The following is a 21,398-nucleotide window of genomic DNA, read 5'->3' as shown; positions in this document are numbered from 1 at the left end:
GAGGACCAAGAAATTGATAAAGAGAGAGAAAATAGAATGAGAGTAAACTAGCAAGAGACATAAAAATTTTTTTTTAAACTTCTATAGATTTGTAAAATGGAAGAGATTAGTGAAAGTAAGCATGGGTCCCTTACAGGCAGAGACAGGAGAAATTATAATGGGGAATAAGGAAATGACAGAGACATTAAGCAACTACTTTGTATCTGTCTTCATGGAAGAAGGCAAAAAAAATTCTAGAAATAGTGGGGAACTAAGGGTCTAGTGAGAATGAGGAAATTAAAGAAATTAGTATTAGTAAAGAAACTGTAAGGTTTGCAAAATTTTGGAAAATTTCAGCAGCCCCCAAAGATTATTTGATTAAAGAAAACCTGGTTGGAATGTACCTTAAAAACCCAGAGCATCAAAGATGGCTGTCAGGCCTCATGGCAAAGGAGAAAGACAGCCTGTCTGAATATCTCCCATCACTGGCTGACAATAGGATTGGAAAAAAAAAACAGCCTGTGTGAATATGTTTAAGCACTTGAAATTGTCAATCAACTGCGTTTTAGGAAGTTTTCAATACGGAACAAAGGACTTTGTTTACAAACACTCTACAGTGTTGACTCAAGGGCTTAAGTACTTAAAGCTGTCAATCAATTGCGGTTGAAATGTAACCACAGGACAAAGGATTGTTTACACTTGTTCTCAAGTACTGTTTACTGAACAGTTAAGGATTTGTTTGTCCAGCACTCGAGAAATCAGTGGGACATTTCAAAACTGATCAGCTCCATTCACAGACCAGTTAAATGAATGGGAAACACATCATAGCCACATTCAAGCCCATTACGGTCAATGGGGACAGATCGGTCCCTTTTGTGTAGCCCAGATACATCCAGATTTGGGCGCAAAGATAAGGGCTTCCAATGGGGTATAAAGATAGCCCCTCAGGAAGCCATTCACTCTCTCTCTACCGCCTCGCCTCCGGTGCCCTGCCTACAAGAGGAACAGCTCAGCAGCCCACCCAAAGAAGTGGAATACCAGCAGTTACTTTGAATTACTGGGGTATCTCTACTTCGGGCGGTGAAGAATCCAAGGCAGACCACAGGGGCATGGAGCAGGCGTTTACTGGTGAGCATAAACTTTCTGGCCCATTACAAGGCAACCTAGATAGGTATAAAGGGGTGGGAATTAAAGGGGAATTTTGTTAAATTGTCATTTTAGTCAATTTTCCCTCGATGTGTCCGTCTTCTCTCCTCCCCGTTAAGTAAAAGTGTGCTGTGTGCTGTATTTATAATTATTCTCACTGTATAGCAATTTATTCTTTATTTCAATAAATGTTGGCTTTCTTTGCACCCAACCACTGGTCTCGTTTTGTCTATATCACTACTGAATAAAGCCGACGGTCAGAACCAGAAAGGGAAGCGATTCGAAACCGCACGGGGCCTGGAGCAGCTCAGATACGCCTGACTGGCCAGACACAAACCCCAAACCAAAAATCCCCCCTTTTCTACAAAATGACGACCACGGCAGGACCGTCAGTGACAGTATGCGATGTAGCAGATGGTGGTCTGGGTCTGGAGAGAGCAGCAGTTATTGGTTTTCTTTTTATCACACCACTGATCTGCTTGTGGTTAGGTACCCGCAAGCTTAGGGAAGTTAAAGCAGAGAGTTGGGATAAGGAAATGGAGATTGAAGAATCCCAGGCCAAGATAGAGTGCCTGGTGGACCAGTTTAGTGAGGGCAAAAGCCACACGAGGCACGAGTTAGAGTACCTGAAGTGCCTAGTTACAGAGGCCAAGAGTAATGAGATGAGGGTGCAGGAGGAGAACGCCCACCTCATACAAGAAGTAAGAGAGCAGGAGGAAAAGGTTAGGGAGGTAAAGGCAGCGTATAAGCTGGCCTGCGACCAAGGGTTTGAGGAAGCAGATCATGGCCCTTGTAGGGAAGAGATAGAAAGCTTGAATATGGCTTTAAAGAGGGCAAAGGGGATGATATGTCTTATCAGCCCGAAGATAGGCTAGTTGGATTTTACCGGCAACCCAAATAGAACTGTCCCACAGGCAACACCCAGAACAAAGTTGGTTAGGGAATCAGAGGTCCCACGACCGCCACCCACAGCTCCGAGCTTTCAGGAGCTCTGGCAGTGAGGGGGGGTGGCGGATGAGGTGGTAGAAGAAGCACAGCAGGCCCCGCTAGATAGGCCGGGACCAGGGCCAGTGTACCCCCTCCGACAACGGAGGTACGGTCCGCCCGTTGATGACGATGACCCAGGGGCCATCAAGAATCAGTTTGTGGTGCTGTATGGCACCCACCAGCTCAGGGACATGGTTAGCCACATCCCCAAGCTCACTAAAAAGGGAGACCCCTCACTGCACTTCAGGGAGATAGAACAGGCAGCTTGTGTTAATGACTGCGATGATGCAGAGCAAGCAAAAATGCTGCTGTTTTCCTTGGGAGGTGATCTCCTCCAGGCCCTATCTGGCTAATGCAAAAGGGGGCAGAAGGAATACGAGGATTTGAGGAACGAGATATTGGAGGCCATGGAACTCAATGATGGTAGTCCGTTCGCCCGGGTAAAAAGAACGGTGCAGCTCCCAGGGGAGTCCCCGCAGGCGTTCGCAGACAGGCTATGGCCAGTCTACCGGAGTGCATGCCCGGGAATGCCAGGGCGGGCAGCACTGAACCCAGTCCAATTGACTCACTGGCTCCGTTGTCTTATGACAAACAGCCTACCCCAAATCCAAGCCCAGGTCGCGGCTTGGTTTGACCCCCGAAACCCCCAGACCACCGAAGAAGCGGTGATCCGCCGGCTCACAGTAGCATTTAGAAACATGAGGTGTATCGAGACGCCCCAACCCAAGGGAAAAGTCCATGAGGTTAAACCTGGGAGCCAGAGTAAGAAAGAGTGGCACCAGGAGGGGAACCGTCCCTCCCAGGCTAAGTTAAATTGTTATGGGTGCAGGAAAGATGGTCACTGGAGAAAAGACTGTGAGAATCCCTGGAATGATAACAAGGGAAAGGATCCCACAGCCCCAGCCCAAAAGGCAGGGCCAGATATCCCTCCCGCTGCGATCGAGTCATTTTTACAGTCCCTACGGTCTCTTCTGACTGGTCAGGGGAGAGTAGCAGCCACCACCGATGCTTTGACCCCGTCTGCCCCATCCCACTCCCAGCAATGACTAGAACCAGTGCAGCCTGTCGACCTGTGTCCCCGCAAAAATGCTGAGGGGAGCAGGCCCTATGTTAAGATGGGGGTGAAGATGGTGCAGGAGAGATATTCAGTGGACACTGGAGCTTCCAGCACGGTGGTCCATTCGGAAGACCTAACCAATTCACCCCGGTCTAACAAGGTCCCATTTAGCTTAATGGGACCCACAGGAAACGAGCAGGCTGGGGAAAGGTCAAAACCTTTGGCCATAGGTTTAGGATCCCTCCATTCCATGTGGGAGGGTAACCAAAAGACCAATGAGGTGGCCAAGCAGGGGGACAGGGAAGGAGAGTTCTGGGACCCCTGTAGAGCAGGCCCGGTTGCAGCAATCCAGGACAAGGGAGGCACACAGGGGATAGCTTTGGCCCCGGACCAAAAGCAGGTCCAAGCCCAAGATTCTGCCTTTAAGGCCGCCCTGGTAAGGAGAAAGAATTTAGAACAGATTTATGGGCAGGCAGCAGGTAGTATGGGGAAGCAGCATCGGAATAACCGGTTGCTGCTCGAGCCTAACAAGAGTCATCAGTGGGAGATAGGGGACCAAGTGATGGTTAGGAACTATGCCCGGGTGGGGAGTTTAGAGCCACTGTACATGGGACCCTATAGTATAGTTGATAGAGCTAACCCCATGGTTTATGCAATAAAACTGCCCCGGCGCACAAAATGGTTCCATGTGAATCAATGCAAGTTGTTGAAACCGGAGGCAGGGAAACAGGCAGCTGGGATTGAACCTGAGATTAGAAATCCTCAGCCTGCAGCGCGTACACTCGCACAGACTGCACACGCAGGTGCAGTCGCTTGCGTGAAGGGAGAAGTTCCCTAGCACTTGGCCCGAGCGATTCCCCCTCTCTTATGGGACTCCGGGGAGGAGCCTGAACCAGGTTTTAGACCTGAAGGGGAAGACTCTCAGCCACCGGCAGCTGGTGGCAAGGGATTGCCCGTCCCCAGCCCAGGTTTGGGAAGGGAGTGACCCGAGGGAGAAGGTCCCCAGCCAGCAAGGACTGTGACCCAAGCTAAGGGTCCACTCGCTAGGGTAGCCCCACCAGCGACACTCCATAGGAGGTCTCTTCGGGTACCCCAGCCCAAGAAAGTATAGTCACCAACTTTCCAGTGGAAAAGGGCGGTCTCCCGAGTCAGGGAGAAGCCAAAAGACAGGTCCCCAACCGACAGCCATAAGCTGCGAGGGACCAGAAGTAGAGATCAGTGCAGCCACGCCACAGGGAGCAGCCTGTAGCAGCCCAAACAGGGATTAGGCTGGCCGCCCAGAGACGGGCAGCGGATGTATATAGTTTAAGTAGCATAATTTTAAGTAATGTGTATAGAGGAGTAAGTTAGAGTGTGTTAATTTTAAATTTTATGTTGCAATTCGGTAGTTTTAAGGTTAAGAGTTACAAGTTTTAAGTATGGAACCGTTCCAGAGTGTTGTCTATGTGAGCCGAGGTCGCGGGACCCGATCACATTCCACCGAGCCAGGGAGCCTGGCTAGATTTAAAAAAAAGTCTTTTTCAGAGTTTCGAAAGGTGCAGAGGACCATCGTGTCTTTGGATGCTCGGGGAAGGGAGCACCCCTAGCCCATGAAGGGAGGGGTCTGCGGGAAGCAGATGCCCACGAGGGGAGCTGGCCAGGATGACTGGGATCCAATTCAACCCAGTATTCTAGTGGGACCGGCTTCATGTATGGGGAGGCCTCCCTCCAGTGCCCAAGGATACAAATCATCACCCCAAGGAAAATATGTTTCGGAAATTCTGTAAAGAAATTGACTTTTCGGAGGTCAATAAGACCGAATTGTGACTAATCATGAGTGATAGCAGATTCGTTTGTATTTTTTTTTTTAACAGATATGTTTTGGCTTGGTGTTAATCTCATTAAAGATGTTGCATCATGTTAAAACTATGTCACAAGTGGTGCAGGGGCATTGGACCCCCTCCATGCTTGAATTATTGTAAATAATCAGTGGTGCAGGGGCATTGGACCCCCTCCATGCTTGAATTATTATAACTAATCATGTTTTTCTATCGATAGATGCCTACCGTGTACTGCGATTCTCTCTGGGTAAGGGGGATGGAGGTATCGAGGGATCAGAGATAGATATAGATAAGTATAAGGGAAGGTTGTTTGTGGGGGGGTCAGAAATTCTTGCTCACCTTTAAACAGGATACTGCAAGCAAGTTTTAGTATCCAAGGAAGGACTGTAAGGTTCGCAAAATTTTGGAAAATTTCGGCAGCCCCCGAAGATTATTTGATTAAAGAAAGCCTGGTTGGAATGTACCTTAAAAACCCAGAGCATCAAAGATGGCTGTCAGGCCTCATAGCAAAGGAGAAAGACAGCCTGTCTGAATATCTCCCATCACTGGCTGACAATAGGATTGGAAAAAAATACCAGCCTGTGTGAATATGTTTAAGTACTTGAAATTGTCAATCAACTGCGGTTTAGGAAGTTTTCAATACGGAACAAAGGACTTTGTTTACAAACACTCTACAGTGTTGACTCAAGGGCTTAAGTACTTAAAGCTGTCAATCAATTGCGGTTGAAATGTAACCACAGGACAAAGGATTGTTTACACTTGTTCTCAAGTACTGTTTACTGAACACTTAAGGATTTGTTTGTCCAGCACTCGAGAAATCAGTGGGACATTTCAAAACTGGTTAGCTCCATTCACAGACCAGTTAAATGAATGGGAAACACATCATAGCCACATTCAAACCCATTACGAGGGTTACGGGGAGCGGGCAGGAATTTGGACATGAGTCTAGGTTTGGATCGGTCATGGCCCTGTGGGTAGCGGAGCGGGCCCAGGGGCCGTGTAGCCTGATCCTGCTCCTATTTCGTGGGTCTAATTCTGTTAGATGCAGGAGATGGTTCTGTGATAGTGGATTGGCAGTTAGGATCAGATCAGCCATGATCTTATTGAATGGCGGAGCAGGCTCGAGGGGCCGATTGGCCTACTCCTGCTCCTATTTCTTATGTTCTTATTACGGTCAATGGGGACAGATCGGTCCCTTTTGTGTAGCCCAGATACATCCAGATTTGGGCGCAAAGGGCTCCCAATGGGGTATAAAGATAGCTCCTCAGGAAGCCATTCACTCTCTCTCTACCGCCTCGCCTCCGGTGCCCTGCCTACAAGAGGAACAGCTCAGCAGCCCACCCAAAGAAGTGGAATACCAGCAGTTACTTTGAATTACTGAGGTATCTCTACTTCGGGCGGTGAAGAATCCAAGGCAGACCACAGGGGCATGGAGCAGGCGTTTACTGGTGAGCATAAACTTTCTGGCCCATTACAAGGCAACCTAGATAGGTATAAGGGGTGGGAATTAAAGGGGAATTTTGTTAAATTGTCATTTTAGTCAATTTTCCCTCGATGTGTCCGTCTTCTCTCCTCCCCGTTAAGTAAAAGTGTGCTGTGTGCTGTATTTATAATTATTCTCACTGTATAGCAATTTATTCTTTATTTCAATAAACGTTGGCTTTCTTTGCACCCAACCACTGGTCTCGTTTTGTCTATATCGCTACTGAATAAGTCCGGCGGTCAGAACCAGAAAGGGAAGCGATTCGAAACCGCACGGGGCCTGGAGCAGCTCAGATATGCCTGACTGGCCAGACACAAACCCCAAAACCAAAACCCCCCTTTTCTACAAAATAGTACTGGAGAAATTAATGGGACTAAAAGCCAACAAATCCCCTGGACCTGATGGCCTACACCCTAGGGTTTTAAAAGAGGTGGCTATAGAGATAGTGGATGCATTGGTTTTGATCTCCGAGAATTCCCTAAATTCTAGAATGGTCCCCGCGCATTGGAAGATAGCAAACGTAAACCCACTATTCAAGAAAGGAGAGAGAAAACAGAGAACTATAGACCAGTTAGCCTGACATCAGTAGTAGGGAAAATGCTACAATCTGTTATTAGGGACACGGTAACAGGGCACTTAGAAAATCATAATATGATTGGGCAGAGTCATCATGGATTTATGAAAGGGAAATCATGTTTGACAGATCTATTAGAGTTTTTTGAGGTTGTAACTAGCAGGGTAGATAAGGGGGAACCAATAGATGTAGTGTATTTGGATTTTCAGAAGCATTTGATAAGGTGTCACACAAGAGGTTATTACACAAAATTAGGGTTCATGGATTTGGGGGTAATGGCCCAGAATTTGCAGTCGGAGGCTTCCCGCTGGGAAAATGCCTCCAATCTGCAAATAAAATGCCCATGTACCTGGGGCCTCGGGATCCACGGAGACTCACGCTCCTGGGGCTCTCTGGGTACCCGTGGGCAGAGGCCCATGTATCCCAGGGGCACAGGCGGTTCGCAAGTGCCCCGGGATCAAGTGGGCTGGACCAACGAATGACAGAAGGGAATCCCCATTCATGCTTATGGGGACTCCGTATGTATGGAAACCCAATAAGTATGAATGGGAATACCCCCAAAAATACACCTACGCATCAAACCACTTAAAAAAATTTTTTTAATTAATTAAAATAGCATTTAATTAAATATTTAAAACAAAAATGTAATTTTTTGAAAAATAAATTTATATGTTTTAAAGGAGCTAAAATAAACTTACCTTATTGTACAGGCCTTATGCCTGCTTTCACCAGATGTAAAAATTTCACGGGCATTCGCTGAGCAGAACTCTCCGCCCGTGGATGCCCTTTTCCCGAGGATGCAGATGATATGTCAAGAAGATTCTTGAGGATGCAAAGAGGCTGCAAAGGGATATAGACAGATTCTTGACAGATCACAAGTTCCGGGTTTTAGCGCATGCCTAAACCTGGAACTTGTGCGGCCCTTACGGGCGTGTGCGCACTCGTAGGGGCCGCAAATTATGGCCCAATAAATCAGCATGGATTGAGGATTGTTTAACGGTCAGAAAACAGGGAATAGAAATAGGCGGGTCATTTTCAGGTTGGCAGGCTGTAACTGGTGGGGTGCTACAAGGATCAGTGCTTGGGCCTCAGCTATTTACAATCTATATCAATGAGTTAGATGAGGGGACCGAGTGTGATGTATCCAGGTTTGCTGACAATACACAGCTAGCTGGGAAAGTAAGTTGTGAGGAGGGTGCAATGAGGCTGCAAAGTGATACAGACAGGTTAAGTTATTGGGCAAAAACATGGCAGATGGAATATAATGTGGAGAAATGTGAAGTTATCTACTTTGGTCGGAAAAATAGAAAAGCAGAATATTTTTTAAATGGTGAGTGATTGGGAAATGTTGGTATTCAGAGGGACCTGGGTGCCCTTGTACACGAATCACTGCAGGTACAGCAAGCAATTAGGAAAGCAAATAGTATGTTAGCCTTTATTACAAAAGGATTGGAGTGCAAGAGTAAAGAAGTCTTACTGAAATTATATAGGGCCTTGGTGAGACCACACCTAGAGTACTGTTGAGGCTGCCGCGGAACACGAATGGAGGCCGAACCAATCTGAGAAACACATGACTTTTGATTACATTCTCTTGAGAGATGGCTGCTGCTGCTGCTCCTGCTGCTCCAGCTCCTCTCTCTGCTAAAACCGGAAGCTGAATGAGGGCGACGCCCACGCTTTTATATACACACTGAGGGCGACGCCCACTCCTTTGATATGCCTTAAAGGCAGCATGCCTCTTAAAGGCAAGGTGCCTGATTTATTGTCCACGGACGGAAAAGTGGATTGCGCCCGTTTAGGTGGCGATCCGCCACAGTACTGTGTATAGTCCTAGTCTCCTTACCTAAGGAAGGATATATTTGCCTTAGAGGGAGTGCAACAAAGGTTCACCAAACTGATTCCTGGGGTGGGGGGATTGTCCTATGAAGAGAGATTGAGGAGATTAGGCCTATATTCCCTAGAATTTAGAAGAATGGGTGGTGATCTAATTGAAACATAAAATTTTTACAGGGCTTGACAAGGTAGATGCTGGGAGGATGTTTCCTCTTGCTGGGAAGTCTAGAACTAGGGGTTACAGTCTCAAAATAAGGGGTCGGCTATTTAGGAGTGAGATGAGGAGAAATTTCTTCACTCAAAGGGTTGTGAATCTTTGGAATTCTCTACCTCGGAGGACTGTGGAGGCTCAGTCGTTGAGTATATTCAAGACAGAGAGCGATAGATTTTTGGATATTAAGGGAATCAAGGGATATGGGGATAGTGCGAGAAGGTGGAGCTGTGGTAAAAGATCAGCCATGATGTTATTGTATGGTGGAGCAGGCTCGATGGGCCGAATGGCCTACACCTGCTCCTATTTCTTATGTTCTAATATGTACATATATTTACAGTTGATGTTAAGACTACACTAGCTCCTGAAAGAGATAAAATAAGAAATGATTCACAATTCTTTATGATGAACTATAATTTTCTAACTACAGGAGCTAAGTGGTCTGACTGGGCTCTTTGAAATCCCTAGACTGACTCTGATTTGAACAGTCCAAACCCATTAAATACCTCAAACAGTTGCCTGGGCTTTGTGGATTTGAATAACTGTCAGCTAATTGCAAAAGTAATTGAAAATAGAGTCACAAAGTTGTTTGTGTTTGAATTGTATTGCTTTGTTTTTTCCTTAAGCTATCTGTTCGGAGCGAACTGGTCCTTGCAATTTCCGTATTGCTGGTCCTTGCAATTTCCGTATTGCTTTAGGTTGGGTATATGATTCTGAAAGCAGCTGTTTTTTTATTCCTTATATATTATGGTTGAATTAAATGAACCACCTCCAAGCTAAACCTGGACAAAAATGCTTCATTTTTTTCCACGCAATCCTCTACGATAGAATATAGAACACAAAGCTTAATTTAGCTTTTCTTTTACAAAAGGTATGGGGCCTAAATTTTGCACCCAAAACCGTGTGTGATTTATGCAGAGTTCTGACAAGCTGGAGCAGTACGGAGACAGTCCTTGGACCTCGCTGTAATAGTCGGGGAAAACTCAACAATGTGGCCAGATGGAATTTGAAATAACAACAGAAAATGCTGGAAAAACTCAGCAGGTCAGGCAACATCCGTGGACAGAAATTTGAGTTGACGTTTCGGGTCGAACCCTTCTTCAAAACTGGAAAGAAAAGATAGATCGGAGGCAGGGCTGCGATCGGACAAAAGAATAAAAGAAACAAAAGAAGTAAAAAAGAGCCAATAAAAGGTATTAGAAGCTAGACGAGATGGTAATAGGCTGAGATTGGGTGTAAAGTGTACTGGCAGGGCAAGAGATAGCTGCCAGGTGTGAGAGAGAAACAAAAGGAAAGGGGGGGGGAAAGGAGTGGAAAAATTACAAGAAAAAATGAAATAGGGGCCGAGGTTATGATCTGAAATTGTTGAACTCGATATTGAGTCCGGAAGGCTGCAGAGTGCCTAATCGGAAGATGAGGTGCTGTTCCTCGAGTTTACATTGAGCTTCCGTGGAACAATACAAGAGGCCAAGGACGGCGAGGTCTGAGTGGGAATGGAGCGTTGAATTAAAATGACAGGCGACTGGAAGCTCGGGGTCACCCTTACGGACTGAACGGAGGTGTTCCGCAAAGCGGTCACCCAATCTGCGTTTGGTCTCCCCAGTGTAGAGGAGACCGCATCGTGAGCAGCGAATACAGTATACTAGATTGCGAGAAGTACAAGTAAATCGCTGTTTCACCTGGAAGAGGTGTTTGGGGCCCTGGACAGTGGGAAGGGGGGAGGTATAGGGGCAGGTGTTACATCTCCTCCGCTTGCACGGGAAGGTGCCAGGCGAAGGGGAAGGGCTGTTTGGGGTGATAGAGGAGTGGACTAGGGTGTCTCGGAGGGAGCGTTCCCTGCGGAATGCTGAAAGGGGAGGGGAGGGGACGATACGTTTGGTGGTGGGATCACTTTGGAGGTAGCGGAAATGCCGGAGGATGATCCGTTGAATGTGGAGGCTGGTGGGGTGAAAGGTGAGGACAAGGGGAACCCTATCGTGGTTCCGGGAGGGAGGGGCAGGGGTGAGTGCAGAAGTGCGGGAGATAGAACTGACACGGTCGAGGGCCGTGTCAACCATGGTAGAGGGGAATCCTCGGTTGAGGAAAAAGGAAGACATGTCGGAAGCACTGGTGTGGAAGGTGGCATCGTCGGAGCAGATACGGCGGAGATGGAGAAACTGGGAGAATGGAATAGAGTCCTTACAGGAAGCGGGGTGGGAGGAAGTGTAGTCCAGGTAGCTGTGGGAGTCAGTGGGCTTGTAGTGAATATTGGTCGATAACCTATCCCCAGAGATGGAGACGGAGAAGTCGAGGAAGGGAAGGGAAGAGTCAGAGATGGACCATGTGAAGGTGAGGGAAGGGTGGAAATTGGAGGCAAAGTGAATGAAATTGTCAAGTTCGGGACGAGAGCAGGAAACGGCACCGATACAGTCATCAATGTATCGGAAAAAGAGGTGAGGGAGGGGACCCGAGTAGGACTGGAACTTGAGCTGCTTGCCTAGCCGCCGGCGGCCCTCAGGTATGTTTTGGGATCGGGGAGGAGAACGGGGGCGGGGGGCAGGCTGAGCACAGGCTGGCTGCACATCAAGGGAAGTATTGAAAAAAGACTTACATTTTTGGTGACGGCCTTCAGCAGTCCTTTTAAGCTGAGCAGGCCCACCACTATCCTGTATACAAATTCCGTCAATGGGCCCCGCAACGGATATAGGACCCTTAGGACCATATTGAAATGAGGCCTACGCTCGTTTCAGGCAGCCGCCAGGGCTGACCAAATAAAGGCTCTGACGAATTTAGCAGTAGTCTTGGGATGGGTACAATTCGGGTGCAGGTCTTCCCACTGCTAATTTTGCCATCGTTGGTCACATTTTACGGGCATAAAATGGGCACCACGATGTTGAATTTCTACGCCTATGTATTAGGTAGTAACTGTCTGATCACATTAAATATTAAAAATAACCCCACTAACTGATTGATGCACTGATCAATATTCAAAAAACAAGTCTTTGTACAAATAGGGAATTGAGTTTAATATAAAAATAGAAATACTCACAAAAATTACAAATAATATATGCCTCTAGTTACTGATAATTTTCAGTATTGTACAATGTACATTTTTTCCGTTAGTTTGTGTGCAAATGTATTCCTTGAATCACAAAAATAGTTATCAATTTTTGGAAATCCTTTTATAAATCTTCAAGATCAGATAAATCTACAATGACTTTGATGAATAATGTGTCATCTTTTATAAATGTTCCAGTTTTCCCACCTTCAAGTACAGTGTGGGGCACAAACCGTGGACATCCAGATGCGATATTCATTTCCGAAACTGGTCTTTTAAAGCTGGTGCTGCTGGCATCTGCCTTAAAGAGCTCGACAATGTGATGCTTCTTTGGGCTCTGGTCAAGCAGTGTGAGGGTGACCTTCTGCTTGAACGGCCACAACAACAGAGAGTCATACTCACCTTTCATAACCACAAAAAACAAAGATAAATGTGTCCCTTTGCCTGCTCCATCTCCATTTATGTATGCTCTAGCACATAACCTGTATCCGCAGCGACTAGTGTAGAAAGGCTGGCTAAAAAGAGAAAGAGTGCGTCCCTCTGCTGCTTCCTGCTTTCTCATTCTGTAATCGCAGATTTTCCAAATCAGTTTGCCATTGTAGCCAGTAGCTTCTAAAACTCGAAATCTTTCATTAGTCTTTTCCAGTAACTCCTTATGAGCACTTAACAGTAATTCATGTTGCTTCAGGCAGGGCTCAAAAGTAACTAAAGTAGAAAAAATATACACAATATAATCAAATTTATGCTGTCAAAATGTTCACAAATTTCAAAATATTATTAGCCGTATTACTTCAGTTTTTAATAACCAGGACTCCTAGAATAATGTGGCCAATTCCAACAGCAAAACAACATAGATTCTGTGACAGGCCGATTCAGTTTCTGTGATACATTACAAAATGGTGGATAATACTAAGTGCTTGATGCATTAGCGAGCCAGCTGGAAGCAGTATTGCCAACTCTCGCGAGAGAAGTGATTTCTGAGTGAAATAAAGCATCACTCATGATTTCACGATGGAACTCCGAAATCTCGGGTTTTTGTTTTGGACGTGTTTGCTGACAATGAAGCTGCATCAGGCGAATTTCTCGAGCATGTGCAGTTCCAGTCTTCCAAGCCAGGTGTGCGTCCTGCGATTTTCGAAGAGAAAAAAACATAAGCAGTGTAAAGATGGCGGCAGTGCGAAGCACCAGTAACTTTTTAAAGCAGAATAGGCCGCGAATTGGCAGAGAGGGTAGCAATGGCAGGGAGTGGCTGAAAGTCAATCGGGAGAGGGGGAAAAATTAGGAGAATGGGTCGTTGAACAGACAACTAACAGTAGAGTAAACAACAGTGGCCATAGAAGCATCAGTTCAAAAGGGGATGCGTCAAGTATGAAATAGTGGGCTTACGGCCAGAGAGAAGTGTCTGTTCTGGAGCGTGCGCTGTGGTACTCCCAAAATGGTAGGTTTTAAGGAGCGTATTAAAAGGAAGAAAGAGAAGTAGAGAGGGAATTCCAGAGCTTAGGGCCCCAGCAGCTGAAGGCACGGCTGCCAATGGTGGAGCGATTAAAATCGGGAATGTGCAAGAGGCCCGAATTGAAGGACGCCGAGATCTCGGAGGGTTGTAGGGCTGGAGGAGGTTATGTTCTGGAAACAGTAACCGTCAAAAGCAGGGCGAGGCCGGCCTGCGAGTGGCGCGACAGCCGGGCCACCGATCCACCTCACCACCTCCAGAATCAGTTAGCGGGACGCGAGGGGGTGTTGCTGCATGGCCGGCTGACAGCTCAAGAGGTGAGGGGGCTCTCTGGGGTCAGGGGGCGTATGTAGGTGCTGGGCCGCCCGGAAAAACCCGGGGTTGTGTCGCTGTGTGTTGTCCCCCCTCCCTGGAGGCTGGAATTGATGATCCGAGGTGACCCGGACCCAGGGCGAGCAGGCCCCTCTCGGACTGGCTTAAACAGAGGCCTAGCAACGTGCTAATAGTAGGTAGGGTTTTTTGTAGAGCATTTTAGATGCAGTAATATAGTTCTTGTAACGAGCTCTGACCTGTTAGAAATTAAATAAACCACTAAGGAGGTTTATAAACCACCTGTCAATGTATCTATATAGGTTTATGTTTGAAAAAAAAGCAACTCATGATTTCTATACCAAATGTCTTGAGAGCTTTTGATTTATGAGACAGTGAGATTGACTGAGAGAGTGAGAGAGAGTCGGGGGGACCGAGAGTGAGAGAGAGTCGGGGGGACCGAGAGTGAGAGAGAGTCGGCAGGACTGAGAGCGAGAGTGGGCAGGAGTGAGAGCGAGAGTGGGCAGGGGAGCGAGAGTGGGCAGGAGAGCGAGCGTGGGCAGGAGAGCGAGAGTGGGCAGGAGAGCGAGAGTGGGCAGGGGAGCGAGAGTGGGCAGGAGAGCGAGAGTGGGCAGGGGAGCGAGAGTGGGCAGGGGAGCGAGAGTGGGCAGGAGAGCGAGAGTGGGCAGGAGTGTGAGCGAGAGTGGGCAGGGGAGCGAGAGTGGGCAGGAGAGCGAGCGTGGGCAGGGGAGCGAGAGTGGGCAGGAGAGCGAGAGTGGGCAGGGGAGCGAGAGCGGGCAGGAGAGCGAGAGTGAGCAGGAGAGCGAGAGTGGGCAGGAGTCAGAGAGTGGGCAGGGGAGCGAGAGTGGGCAGGAGAGCGAAAGTGGGCAGGGGAGCGAGAGTGGGCAGGGGAGCGAGAGTGGGCAGGAGAGCGAGAGTGGGCAGGAGAGCGAGAGTGGGCAGGAGAGCGAGAGTGGGCAGGAGAGCGAGAGTGGGCAGGAGAGCGAGAGTGGGCAGGGGAGCGAGAGTGGGCAGGGGAGCGAGAGTGGGCAGGGGAGCGAGAGTGGGCAGGAGAGCGAGAGTGGGCAGGAGTGAGAGCGAGAGTGGGCAGGGGAGCGAGAGTGGGCAGGAGAGCGAGAGTGGGCAGGAGAGCGAGAGTAGGCAGGAGAGCGAGAGTGGGCAGGGGAGCGAGAGTGGGCAGGAGTGAGAGCGAGAGTGGGCAGGGGAGCGAGAGTGGGCAGGGGAGCGAGAGTGGGCAGGAGAGCGAGAGTGGGCAGGAGAGCGAGAGTGGGCAGGGGAGCGAGAGTGGGCAGGGGAGCGAGAGTGGGCAGGAGAGCGAGAGTGGGCAGGAGAGCGAGAGTGGGCAGGAGAGCGAGAGTGGGCAGGGGAGCGAGAGTGGGCAGGAGAGCGAGAGTGGGCAGGGGAGCGAGAGTGGGCAGGAGAGCGAGAGTGAGCAGGAGAGCGAGAGTGGGCAGGAGTCAGAGAGTGGGCAGGAGTCAGAGAGTGGGCAGGAGTCAGAGAGTGGGCAGGGGAGCGAGAGTGGGCAGGAGAGCGAGAGTGGGCAGGAGAGCGAGAGTGGGCAGGAGAGCGAGAGTGGGCAGGGGAGCGAGAGTGGGCAGGGGAGCGAGAGTGGGCAGGAGAGCGAGAGTGGGCAGGAGAGCGAGAGTGGGCAGGAGAGCGAGAGTGGGCAGGGGAGCGAGAGTGGGCAGGGGAGCGAGAGTGGGCAGGGGAGCGAGAGTGGGCAGGAGAGCGAGAGTGGGCAGGAGAGCGAGAGTGGGCAGGAGTGAGAGCGAGAGTGGGCAGGGGAGCGAGAGTGGGCAGGAGAGCGAGAGTGGGCAGGAGAGCGAGAGTAGGCAGGAGAGCGAGAGTGGGCAGGGGAGCGAGAGTGGGCAGGAGTGAGAGCGAGAGTGGGCAGGGGAGCGAGAGTGGGCAGGGGAGCGAGAGTGGGCAGGAGAGCGAGAGTGGGCAGGGGAGCGAGAGTGGGCAGGGGAGCGAGAGTGGGCAGGGGAGCGAGAGTGGGCAGGAGAGCGAGAGTGGGCAGGAGAGCGAGAGTGGGCAGGAGAGCGAGAGTGGGCAGGGGAGCGAGAGTGGGCAGGAGAGCGAGAGTGGGCAGGGGAGCGAGAGTGGGCAGGAGAGCGAGAGTGAGCAGGAGAGCGAGAGTGGGCAGGAGTCAGAGAGTGGGCAGGAGTCAGAGAGTGGGCAGGGGAGCGAGAGTGGGCAGGAGAGCGAGAGTGGGCAGGGGAGCGAGAGTGGGCAGGAGAGCGAGAGTGAGCAGGAGAGCGAGAGTGGGCAGGAGTCAGAGAGTGGGCAGGAGTCAGAGAGTGGGCAGGGGAGCGAGAGTGGGCAGGAGAGCGAGAGTGGGCAGGGGAGCGAGAGTGGGCAGGAGTGAGAGCGAGAGTGGGCAGGAGTCAGAGAGTGGGCAGGAGTCAGAGAGTGGGCAGGGGAGCGAGAGTGGGCAGGAGAGCGAGAGTGAGCAGGAGAGCGAGAGTGAGCAGGAGAGCGAGAGTGGGCAGGAGTCAGAGAGTGGGCAGGAGTCAGAGAGTGGGCAGGGGAGCGAGAGTGGGCAGGGGAGCGAGAGTGGGCAGGGGAGCGAGAGTGGGCAGGAGAGCGAGAGTGGGCAGGAGAGCGAGAGTGGGCAGGGGAGCGAGAGTGGGCAGGAGAGCGAGAGTGGGCAGGGGAGCGAGAGTGGGCAGGGGAGCGAGAGTGGGCAGGAGAGCGAGAGTGGGCAGGAGAGCGAGAGTGGGCAGGGGAGCAAGTGGGCAGGAGAGCGAGAGTGGGCAGGAGAGCGAGAGCGGGCAGGGGAGCGAGAGTGGGCAGGGGAGCGAGAGTGGGCAGGAGAGCGAGAGTGGGCAGGAGAGCGAGAGTGGGCAGGGGAGCGAGAGTGGGCAGGGGAGCGAGAGTGGGCAGGGGAGCGAGAGTGGGCAGGAGTTAGAGCGAGAGTGGGCAGGGGAGCGAGAGTGGGCAGGAGAGCGAGAGTGGGCAGGAGAGCGAGAGTGGGCAGGAGTCAGAGAGTGGGCAGGAGTCAGAGAGTGGGCAGGAGAGTGAGAGTGGGCAGGAGAGCGAGAGTGGGCAGGAGTCAGAGAGTGGGCAGGAGTCAGAGAGTGGGCAGGAGTCAGAGAGTGGGCAGGAGTCAGAGAGTGGGCAGGACTCAGGGTGGGCAGGACTCAGGGTGGGCAGGGCTCAGGGTGGGCAGGACTCAGGGTGGGCAGGACTCAGGGTGGGCAGGACTCAGAGCGGGCAGGACTCAGGGTGGGCAGGACTCAGAGCGGGCAGGACTCAGAGCGGGCAGGGCAGGACTCAGAGTGGGCAGGACTCAGAGAGTCAGAGAAGGGGCAGGGTTAGTCATTCTATAACTACAATGGACAAATGTCATATTTGTTGACATTTGTGACATTTGTCAAGTAATAATTCATTCATTGGCACTTGTGCCACCAATCATTATTGATTTTCCCTTTACTGAATGATTTTAGGTTTTTTTCTAACCTTTCAGTTAATTCTCCGTGTTTGAGTCTATAACCGAGAGAATAATTTAAGCAGCAAGTTACTGTTTGAATGTCATTCTCAAATTAATGGCATAATTTCAATTTATAAGTTTTTAAAGATAGTGTCACTTGTCATTAATTACTATTATCCACTATTTTTAATGGAAATAGGGCTACATGAGATAGAAAAGAAACAGAAAGCTACTGAATATGGGTATCAAATAGTCACCAAATTACACTATAATTTGTGTCCTTTGATTCCTAGTTATCGCTTAAGAGTAGTAATGACAAGCACTATTTAATCTTCACAGGAGGCAGAAGGTTTTGTCAAGCAGAAACACATTTAGTGTAACAGTTGAGGTAAAATTCTGTTACAATAATAAATAATAGATTATCAATACCAAAGTAAAGAACTACATAATCTTGTCATAAATACATATGATAAGTGTAGTGTATGTACCTTGAAGAAGGAACTATATTCTGCAGCCCCTGTATACTGCAGTACCAGTAGTGACCACCCCTGTATATAAGCCTGTGTAGTAACTTTGTATAGTAGTTCCAGTTTTGTCTCCATTCAGTAAACACCTGTTATAACCAACTTCTGCAGTCCGTGTCTCAATTACACACGGACATTACAATAAGATGCATGTTACAGTTTTGGCTCATATAGACTTTGGCCCAGCAACTACAGGCCAGTCAGTTTAACCTCGGTAGTGGGGAAGCTTTTAGAAACAATAATCAGGGACAAAATTAACAGTCACGTGGACAAATGTGGATTCATTAAGGAAAGCCAGCACGGATTTGTTAAAGGCAAATCGAGTTTAACCAAATTGATCAAGTTTTTTGATGAGGTTGGTGAGGGCAATGCGGTTGACGTGGTGTACATGGATTTCCAAAAGGCATTCGACAAAGTGCCACATAATAGGCTTGCCAGCAAAGTTGAAGCCCATGGAATAAAAGGGACAGTGGCAGCATGGATACGAAATTGGTTAAGTGACAGGAAACAGAGTAGTGCTGAACAGTTGTTTTTCGGACTGGAGGAAGGTATACAGTGGTGTTCCCCGGGGTCAGTTCTAGGACCATTGCTTTTCTTCATATATATTAATGACTTGGATGTGGGTGTACAGGGCACAGTTTCAAAATTTGCAGATGACACAAAACTTGGAAGTATAGTGAACAGTGAGGAGGATAGTGATAGACTTCAAGAGGACACAGACAGGCTGGTGGAATGGGCGGACGTGTGGCAGATGAAATTTAACGCAGAAAAGTGCGAAATGATGCATTTTGGTAGAAAGAATGAAAAGAGGACATATAAACTAAAGGGTACAATCCTAAAGGGGGTGCATGAACAGAGAGATCCAGGGGTATATGGCCACAAATCATTGAAGGTGACAGGGCAGGTTGAGAAAGCGGTTAAAAAAGCGTATGGGATCCTGAGCTTCATGAATAGTGGTATAGAGTACAAAAACGTGGAAATTATGATGAACCTGTATAAAACACTGGTTCGGCCTCAACAGGAGCATTGTGTCAATTCTGGGCACCGCACTTTAGGAAGGATGTGAAGGCCTTAGAGAGGGTGCAGAAAAGATTTACGAGAATGATTCCAGGGATGAGGGACTTCAGTTACTTGGATAGACTGGAGAAGCTGGGGTTGTTCTCCTTAGAGCAGAGAAGGTTGAGAGGAGATTTGATAGAGGTGTTCAAAATCATGAGGGGTCTGGACAGAGTAGATAGGGAGAAACTGTTCCCATTGGCAGAAAGGTCAAGAACCAGAGGACACAGATTTAAGGTGATTGACAGAAGAACCAAAGGTGACATGAGGAAAATGTTTTTACTCAGCGAGTGGTTAGGATCTAGAATGCACTGCCTAAAAGGGTGGTGGAGGCAGATTCAATCATGGCTTTCAAAAGGGAGTTGGATAAGTACCTGAAAGAAAAAAAAATGCAGAGCTACGGGGAAAGGGCGGGGGAGTGGGACTAGCTGAAGTGCTCTTGCAGAGAGCCGGCATGGGCTCGATGGGCCAAATGGCCTTCTTCTGTGCTGTAACCATTCTATGTTTTTATGATTGGGAGAGTGGGCGGGAGTGGGAGTGGGAGTGTGGGCGGGAGTGGGAGAGTGGGCGAGAGTGGGAGAGTGGGCGGGAGTGGGAGTGAGGGAGTGAGTGGGCTGGAGTGAGGGAATGGGCAGGAGTGAGGGAATGGGCAGAAGTGAGCAGGAGTGAGAGAGTCGTCAGGAGAGGGAGTGAGAGCGGGAGGGAGTGGGAGAACGGACGGGGGTGGGAGAGCGGGAGTGGGTGGGAGAGTGGGAGTGGGAGAGCGGGAGTGGGTGGGAGAGTGGGAGTGGGAGAGCGGGAGGGAGTGGGAGAGCGGGAGTGGGTGGGAGAGCGGGAGGGAGTGGGAGAGCGGGAGGGAGTGGGAGAGCGGGAGTGGGTGGGAGAGCGGGAGTGGGTGGGAGAGCGGGAGGGAGTGGGAGAGTGGGAGGGAGTGGGAGAGCGGGAGTGGGAGAGCGGGAGTGGGAGAGCGGGAGGGAGTGGGAGAGCGGGAGTGGGAGAGCGGGAGGGAGTGGGAGAGCGGGAGTGGGTGGGAGAGCGGGAGGGAGTGGGAGAGCGGGAGGGAGTGGGAGAGCGGGAGGGAGTGGGAGAGCGGGAGGGAGTGGGAGAGCGGGAGTGGGTGGGAGAGCGGGAGTGGGTGGGAGAGCGGGAGGGAGTGGGAGAGCAGGAGTGGGAGAGCGGGAGGGAGTGGGAGAGCGGGAGGGAGTGGGAGAGCAGGAGTGGGAGAGCAGGAGTGGGAGAGCGGGAGGGAGTGGGAGAGCGGGAGTGGGAGAGCGGGAGGGAGTGGGAGAGCGGGAGTGGGAGAGCGGGAGGGAGTGGGAGAGCGGGAGTGGGTGGGAGAGTGGGAGTGGGAGAGCGGGAGTGGGAGAGCGGGAGTGGGTGGGAGAGTGGGAGTGGGTGGGAGAGCGGGAGTGGGTGGGAGAGTGGGAGTGGGAGAGCGGGAGGGAGTGGTAGAGCGGGAGTGGGAGAGCGGGAGTGGGTGGGAGAGTGGGAGTGGGAGAGCGGGAGTGGGAGAACGGGAGTGGGTGGGAGAGCGGGAGTGGGTGGGAGAGCGGGAGTGGGTGGGAGAGTGGGAGTGGGAGAGCGGGAGTGGGAGAGCGGGAGTGGGTGGGAGAGTGGGAGGGAGTGGGAGAGCGGGAGTGAGTGGGAGAGCGGGAGTGGGAGAGCGGGAGTGAGTGGGAGAGCGGGAGTGGGAGAGTGGGAGTGAGTGGGAGAGCGGGAGTGAGTGGGAGAGTGGGAGTGAGTGGGAGAGCGGGCGGGGGTGGGAGAGCGGGAGTGGAAGAGCGGGAGTGGGAGAGCGGGAGGGAGTGGGAGACTCATAATCGAGGTATTTCCTCTGATGGAGGAATCCAGAACTAGAGGGCTCAATCTTAAAATTAGAGATAGGCCATTTAGACATGAAATCAGGAAGTACTTTTCTCACACAAAGTGTAATGGAAATCTGAAACTCTCTCCCCCAAAAGTCTGTGGATGCTGGGACAATTAAAATTTTCAAGACTGAGATTAATAGATTTTTGTTGGGTAAGGTTATCAAGGTACGTGGAACAAAGGTGGGTAAATGCAGTTGAGATACAGATCAGTCATGATCTTATTGAATGGCAGAACAGGCTCGAGGGGCTGAATGGCCTACTTCTGTTCCCATGTTCCTTCCACAGCCATAGAGTTGCAGAGAATTGGGTGCCCTTCAATATCCATGATTTGCAGGGACAGAAACATAGAAACATAGAAGATAGGAGCAGGAGTAGGCCATTCGGCCCCTCGAGCCTGCTCCGCCATTCAATGAGATCATGGCTGATCATCCAAATTCAGTACCCGGTCCCTGCCTTCTCCCCATATCCCTTGATCCCTTTAGCCTTAAGAAATATATCCAACTCCTTCTTGAATATATTTAATGAACTGGCCTCTACTGTTGTGTATGTACCTTTAAGAGAAGAACTGATTCTATACTGCAGTACTGGCAGTGACCACCCCTGTATATAA

At 50.1% G+C, this 21,398-nt stretch overlaps 1 protein-coding gene across 4 annotated transcripts in view; it reads right to left on the bottom strand.

Moving 5' to 3' along the window:
- Positions 1-12,080: 12,080 nt before the first annotated feature.
- LOC147121118 (TNF receptor-associated factor 5-like) overlaps positions 12,081-21,398 on the bottom strand; it is a 69,759-nt gene continuing 60,441 nt past the window's right edge. For all 4 annotated transcript variants that reach the window (XM_085980915.1, XM_085980908.1, XM_085980907.1 and 1 more), the window contains one exon: positions 12,081-12,832. In XM_085980915.1, coding sequence (XP_085837041.1) covers positions 12,252-12,832 — 581 coding nt within the window. In that variant the 3' untranslated portion in view covers positions 12,081-12,251. The remainder of the gene's footprint in view (positions 12,833-21,398) is intronic.

The sequence above is a fragment of the Somniosus microcephalus genome, chromosome 3 (assembly GCF_052327205.1).
Source record: "Somniosus microcephalus isolate GS21.2 chromosome 3, FLI_Smic_1.0, whole genome shotgun sequence".
Taxonomy (NCBI): domain Eukaryota; kingdom Metazoa; phylum Chordata; class Chondrichthyes; order Squaliformes; family Somniosidae; genus Somniosus; species Somniosus microcephalus.
This window is presented reverse-complemented; position numbering and strand designations above follow the sequence as displayed.